General features: G+C 35.3%; 2 protein-coding genes across 2 annotated transcripts; both read right to left on the reverse strand.

Annotated features, from left to right (window-relative positions):
- Positions 1-738: 738 nt before the first annotated feature.
- Positions 739-4,119, reverse strand: LOC149219334 (putative cytokinin riboside 5'-monophosphate phosphoribohydrolase LOG9). Its single transcript, XM_089386789.1, has 6 exons — positions 4,106-4,119; positions 3,880-4,012; positions 2,033-2,132; positions 1,486-1,556; positions 1,220-1,363; positions 739-1,023 (listed from the first exon to the last, which is right to left on the reverse strand). Exons 1-6 carry the CDS (start codon positions 4,117-4,119, stop codon positions 931-933), a joined length of 555 nt encoding a protein of 184 aa, XP_089242915.1. The 3' UTR covers positions 739-930.
- A 410-nt stretch (positions 4,120-4,529) lies between these two features.
- LOC149219335 (aluminum-activated malate transporter 14-like) lies at positions 4,530-6,381 on the reverse strand. The gene is made up of 4 exons (XM_089386790.1): positions 6,054-6,381; positions 5,374-5,514; positions 4,930-5,199; positions 4,530-4,774 (listed from the first exon to the last, which is right to left on the reverse strand). The coding sequence occupies exons 1-4, from the start codon at positions 6,379-6,381 to the stop codon at positions 4,530-4,532; spliced, it is 984 nt and encodes a 327-aa protein (XP_089242916.1).
- Positions 6,382-7,143: the final 762 nt, after the last annotated feature.

A 7,143-nucleotide genomic window follows, 5' to 3' on the forward strand; every position in this document is an offset into this window, starting at 1 on the left:
ATGAATGAAATGCAACTACAATAGCATGGACACATCCATGACCATTCATATATTGCTTCTTTATCAGCCAAGTAATATAAACTATCGCATTTGTTACATCCATTCACCGGGTAAAGCAATCGCACTGGGATTTTAATCCTACAAATATGGAAGGGAGCTTTCTATCAGACGTTTTCCTCGAAAGTTTTAAATGCTATACGATTCACGTGGCAGAACGTTCGATCTCTCTAGTTTATGCAATCATATTAACCATGGAAAGAACTATAACACTGGCTCCTGTCTTTTTCCTATCTGGGCAGACATGAATTTGAGTAGATCTCATGCAAAATGTGCCTGCAAATTGCCAACACTCCACAAAAGCATAGTTCACAGAGGGATTGGATACACAATATTTTTAAGACTTCTTGTTTGTAGGATAAAGGATCTACTTCCATGCAGTGATTTGACCACCAAAATCTATAAAGATGTATATGCTTTCACCACATACTCAACTATAGACAAACAGACAAACAAACATAATAAGAAATTAAAGTTTTATCATACTCAACTACGGACAAACAGACATAGTAAGAAATTAAAGTTTTATCATACTCAACTACGGACAAACAGACATAGTAAGAAATTAAAGTTTTATTTTCCATTCTTTTTAGGAGCTTCTGCCCAACTTTTCCAGCATTCACTGTGCTCTTGGGTATAGAGAAAACAAAAACATCCAAAACACATTTAGGACACATTAAAAGATCAAATAAATATCAATGTCATATATTGCAATCATGTTAATGCCTGCAATAATTTGGCAGGCATTTGTAGAACAAAAAATTAGATTCCATGGAATAGCTCATTCCACATAATTTACAAATGTTGCAACAATGAATCATTCAAAACAAACAACAACTGCCTACAATTGGGGACCAAGCCAGGTCAAATTTATTATGAATGCAAATCAGAGGCTGCAGGGTATCCTAGTCGTTCAATTTCCCAGTTTCCTCGAGGAGCAACCGTGTCGTGTATAGGTACATATTCCTGCACAGAATATCCAAACTACAAATGTTTTTAATCCCCGTCACCAGAATATATGAATATATAACTAAAAGATGAGCAGTCAAAAGTTCTAATCCATTAATGATAACATTTTATTTTGGATACCAATCCCTGACCATGTTCTTTACTAGACACTGCAAACATCAAGCTAGAATCACTTCTATAACATTCTCCCTACCTCCATCCTGGCTATAAGTTCTTTTCCTGTTGGAGAAGACACAACAATATGCCGTGCAGAAGGCTTTATAAATCCCTCTTCAACACCCTTATCAAATAAGGCAAGCAAGAAATTGTAATAGCCATCAACATTAATTAAACCCACCTACACTTTCAGTAAGTTATGACTGATCAATACTCTCAATAATTGGCAATACTCTTGAAGATCAATGGTAAGGGTACTGAATGAACTCTAAAACAATTCAACATTAAACAGTGGATATGTACCGGCTTATCATGAATGCCTAGTTGTGACCATGTGATCATCTCTAGCAGCTCTTCCATTGTTCCATAACCACCTTCAATCAGCCAAATCTTGAAGAAATCAGGGAATGGAATATCAAAGGATTTGGAAGTTTTATTATAAATTATCTGCATACTGTCTCTCACCAGGCCCTAATCAATGCATATTTACCATTAGCATAGATTCATCGTAACCTTTGATCTATTAAACATAGAGAGATATACTTAACAAACAAACAACAAGAGATTCAAATTTCTAGTTACCAGGTATGATGGATCTATATCAATTTAATTTTAAGTTTTTTTACATAATTACAAATGGCCTGAGCTCCTTTCTTAACATTGATAATTGGACCTTCACATTTTATTTTCATTTTAGTTTATTAGAATTACCTACCGTCATGGCACATTTCAGTGGCTATGGAGTGCACCTGGCTTCTCAAGGTGCAATTAAAAACTAAGCAATTAACAGCAAACCATCCTATTTATCATACCCCAAAAAGTTTCTTAAAAATGCGAAGTATCAAATCACCTGGAAGAGCAATAAAAGCATCAGCTTGATGAGCCATTTCAGCCTTCCTTTCATGCATGTCAGCAACAGTCTTTACTTCAACGGCTATATGACCAGATATCTGTGATATAATTTACCATCTCAAACAGTTTAGGTTGTAGGATCTTTATGAAACATCGTTAGAAAAACTATTTCAATTACATAAAAAGCCAGAATAGTCATGGCCATAGCATCAAAAGCACATCAATCAGTTGCAATATGCAAAATCCTAATCATCCAATTTCAGAGCAATCAGTCCTTGGAAAAGAAAACTAGAAGCCTTATGACAGAAATTTCACTGCAATACATTGTTCCTCTTAGCATGTTTGACTGATGTTATACAACAAAACATCAGGTTGAATAGGTCATTGTTCTTTATTTTATCTCCCTCTCTTATATCCTCTGTTCTGTTCTGTGTACCTTCTGATTAGCGTGATACTATTCTGGTTGGCCTGGATTTAGAGAAGTTTGAGATAACTGTCCCATTTTCATTTTGGCTTGGTTTTAGAGAAGTTTGAGACCGGTGTTCCATTTTCATTTTGAGTTATTTTTGTTTGAAAACATTTGATACCCGATCTTCTGAAACCTCAATAGGACTGATGTATCAAAGATGGACTAAAGATTAGTAATATGAGAAGGCCAGTAACCACTAATTTCCCAAACTGTTTGGGGCAGCAGATATAGACACCAATGGTTCAATGTCATTTAACATGAAAGAAAAGTTACTTGTAGATAAGAACAATCACTTGGTTGAAATTTTTGAAGTTAATTAAACAGAGAAAAAGGATGCTTCCCTTAATTTCAGAGTGACAGTTCCTTTAAGCTTCCATCATTTTCATTTAGCTTGAATTGCATTGCTTGTGAAAACCATGTAAACAAACAAAGTTATCCTATAACAGAAGAGAAGATTCACTATCCTGCGATAAATTTCACTATCCTGCGATAAATTTCAGGGTGAAAGTTCTTTCAGGCCTCTATCATTTTCATTTAATTTGAACTGCATTGATCTCAAATGCCATGCAGACAAATAATTGTATTCTATAACAGAAGACAATAGCTCCTATTCTGTCTTCAAAGGTCCTTAATCTAAACATACTAAAAACCTAGCTATACAATTACAACCAAACAGTTGAGGTACATTGAAAGAAAATTTGAACCAGAAGTACATAAGCAGTAAATCAATTATTATCATTGATTGTATATATCAAGAAATGGATGTGTCCTGACATGATGGTAACTAACTGACTAAACTTGTGAGATGCTCTTTCAGTATCTCTGCTTCCCTAGCTAAATAGATATTCATTTCTACTAAGGAAATGTGTTTAGATCTTGAGATGACTAGGTAAAGTATCCAATCCATGACTCAAGGAGAAAATTCCGTCTCTCGAAATATAGGCTTAGACAAATCTCACATCTACCCTAGAATGTAAACCCCTGTCTAATAGCTCCCACAGGTCTTAATTCATTTTTTATTAATATATCGTAATTGTCATATTTTCTTGACATTTCTTGTTAGGATATATTAAGAGTTTACAGGTTCAGTCTGATGCTAAGAGCAATGGTACATCACACAGGCAATACCTAACTTCACAAATAGTGTGATTTTATTCCTTCCTGTCGAAGGTTATTACCCAAATTCTTTTGTCTGCAATAGTAAATGAAAGTTGTGTATGGGCCCTACCCGCATGGGTCAGACAATATCCAAACACAAAGGGAAACTTTGAATCAACCAAAATGGCTAAGCCTGCAAATTCCTATGGACAAGATAGAATTGAAGGTTTAATAATCCAGATAAGCAACCTAATAAAGAGCAGAATGTGAGCAAGCACCTGAAATGGTGAAGGACATAAAAGACCAAATTCCCAAGTTATTCCTGAGGCAACCCCATTCTTGTGGCTAAAATTAGCCTTCGCGTTAGAGGGCTTGACACCCTGTTGATCAACCAAGAGCAGAAATAACACCCTGCAGAGCAACCGAGAGCAGAAATAAGGAAACTATTGTAAAACCCTAACCGGAGAACAAATCGAATTCTTCCAATTGTCAGTGGTCACTTACCAGGGTTTACGCATTCTTGCAATTGTCAGTCATCACTTACCACGGTTTACTCTCCACATTAGAACATAAATTTTCCTGTGGGGTCTTCGGATTCAGCAGGGAAGTCATTTGCGTGATGGATTCGGGCAACCTGGGAGGAACCCTACAGTAAATTTAACTCAGATTAGACATGGGAAATTGAGCTAAAATCTAAATTAAACACCTTAGGGCACGATAAAGGCTACATCTGTAGGGCAACTGTGTGAATCAGGAAATCGAAACTCCAGCGAAGCCATCACTACTGTCTGCGAAGGGTTTCGAGCGGGTAATCTCTCCAGCATGAGATAAACAGGGAGTTCAACCAGCACATGCAATCTTAACTGATTAAAATTCCAACTATAATGATCTGATCCAACGGCATAATCTCTTTTAATCGTCTAACACATCAGATCAATGGTCGAAAATAAGACACGGTGGCATATAAGGGAGTTCTTCCCAAAGGGAAATGCCTTACGACGTAATTAGTAAGAATAATTTGCTCTGGAATAATACCCACCAGAACTTCTTCTCTAGCTTTTGAATTTAACACACCCGTGTAACCCGTAGAGACCATATTTTTCTCGCTGGCATTGTTTGAAGATTCCTTGGAAAACTCTTTGACGCAGCCTACAATGTATGTAGAAACAAAATCTTTGCGTAAGTAAAAGAAGTAAATGATTACCATTAACAAATTCTGTGGTCCTCCAAGCCTATGAAGGTCATTTTTACAAAAAAGTTATTCTAATCTTAGATTTTGAAAATATTTTAGAATTTGATCAACAAGATCGAACATAAAATTGCTTCACCTTCTAGAGACATAGCAAATCCTTCGAGGTTGAGTATAATCAATTTGTGAAGATCATCTCCCGCCCAAACTGGATAGATGAGTAAACTGGTAAGTATAGCTATACCGCACCCTAAAAGTACTATCTCCAACCGTACAAGAGCATAGTTTAGTAAGGGTTCCTCGCGATATCCGAAGATGGAAATGACACTGAAGGTGAGAAGGAAGATCATGAATCCATAATCATATCTCGCAAAGAAGGGGGAAAGCCGTGTGAATGTCGCCAATCCACCTGTAATCATATGGACAGTCACAGACATTAATTAATTATCTGATTTATAATGAATAGAATGTGTTTTTGAAACTTTGATATCATTTTTTTTAATTGATTTCAAATTATTAAAATATTCATATGTAATTGAGCTCTTCCACCTTACATGTTTATGCATAACATACTTTTACTCACAAAAGAGAAACACCCCAGCAGCAAGTATAATTGGTTGGAACAGCTTTCCACCTTGACGTGCAACGAGGTTTACCAGCACAGACAAAGCTCCTCCCGGAAACGTTGCGAACATTCTGTTTAATCCTTTGCCCAAGGTTGCTCCTGCCACAATAGAAAAATATCAAGAATATTGCACAGTATATCATTACTAATATTGCGTCTATTATTAAATTTGTTACTTACCTTTTATCAAAATATTTCAAACGTTATAATTGAGTTTATATATATACACATTGGTTTTTTTTAATGGAGGCCATAATTTTGTCCATCTTTCAAATCCTTTTTGTTAAAAAATTATATTATTTTATGGTATCTAAAATCATTAAACTCTACGGTAAATTATAATTGAGTTTATATATATACCCAAGGTTTTTTTATGGAGGTCATAATTTTGCGTATTTATTGATTTTTTTAATTAAAAATTATATTATTTTATATGTAGATATAGATTTAGCACCCTACAAAATTTCTGGGTAACTGAAATCATGAAAAATTTCTGGGTATCTAAAATCATGAAACTCCATAATTGTAACATTTTCTCAAAATTTTTGTTAATTTTCTTTATCAAAATCTTTCCAGACAACCAGATTAAACTACTCTCGTTTATAACTACTCTCATATATACAAATAGGAGTAATTACCTGCAGTGAATTCGAAGATCATAACCACTGTCATGACGGCCCAGACAGTAAGGTCGTGAAAGGAGTCGAACAATATACCATTGAAATAGAAGATGGAAACCAGGACAAGTGCGATTCCCACTTTTATAGCCTGAAAAACTCTCCTTGGATCCTCAGCTCCATGTTGCCAGACTGCCTTAGAGAGAGAAATAATGTACGATTTCAGCCCTCCGAATACTTGTAGGATCTTCTCAAACACTCGCTTATGAAATCGTTTGCGAGTTGCAGGTTCGAGGTCGAAGAGGCTTCTGGAATGCCAATCTCCCATTCGAGAATGCTGATCTCCCATTCGATATTGGATACATTGACCTTCGATCTGCCCATCCCTACCATTTATTTGTTCAAATTTTACTTCACAAATTGGAAACTAATTCAACTGTATATTATAATGATCATAAAATTAATGAACAAAAGAATTTTTTTTTAAAATATGAATTAGAAATTAATTTAATTCATCATAAAAAATGATATACATAATATATATAAACACAATAGATAAATAGTTGATTCAATCTCCCAAAATTCTTGAACTCTAACAACTACACACTAGTCTTTCAATTTCTCAAATTTCTTGAACTCTAACCCAGACTAGGTTTCTAACACCACCTCCAAAATCAGTTACAAAGTGGGTAGGGAAGACTTTGCTCCTCCCAACTCTGTTGCTGAGTTGTTGGGGATTTTTGTGGTAAAATCCCAAAAAAACAAAATGACTAAACACACACAGAGACAATGCTCTGTTTCTCTCCTCAGGATCTTAGCACAAGGAAGCTTTAAAATTTCTGAGCAGACAGAGATTTCCACACATCAACAAATTCCTATTCATTAATAAAAGCAACTGCTGTTACAAATTTGTTCCTCTCTCTCAGAGGGATTCACCAAGAACATTTAACAAAAGGAATTACTCTGTCTTCTCATGAGATTTTACACTGCTGTGTGTAAAGATCTCTTTTACATTCACTGTTCAAAAAAAAACTTTACATTTACATTTACTGCTTGTTTCATTCACTGCTGCTGCGTGCTCCTTCTTTACATTGCACTATTGTGCATTACA

Source organism: Pinus tabuliformis, chromosome Q, assembly GCF_031772625.1.
Source record: "Pinus tabuliformis cultivar Carrire ecotype Pingquan chromosome Q, CPIR1, whole genome shotgun sequence".
Taxonomy (NCBI): Eukaryota; Viridiplantae; Streptophyta; class Pinopsida; order Pinales; family Pinaceae; genus Pinus; species Pinus tabuliformis.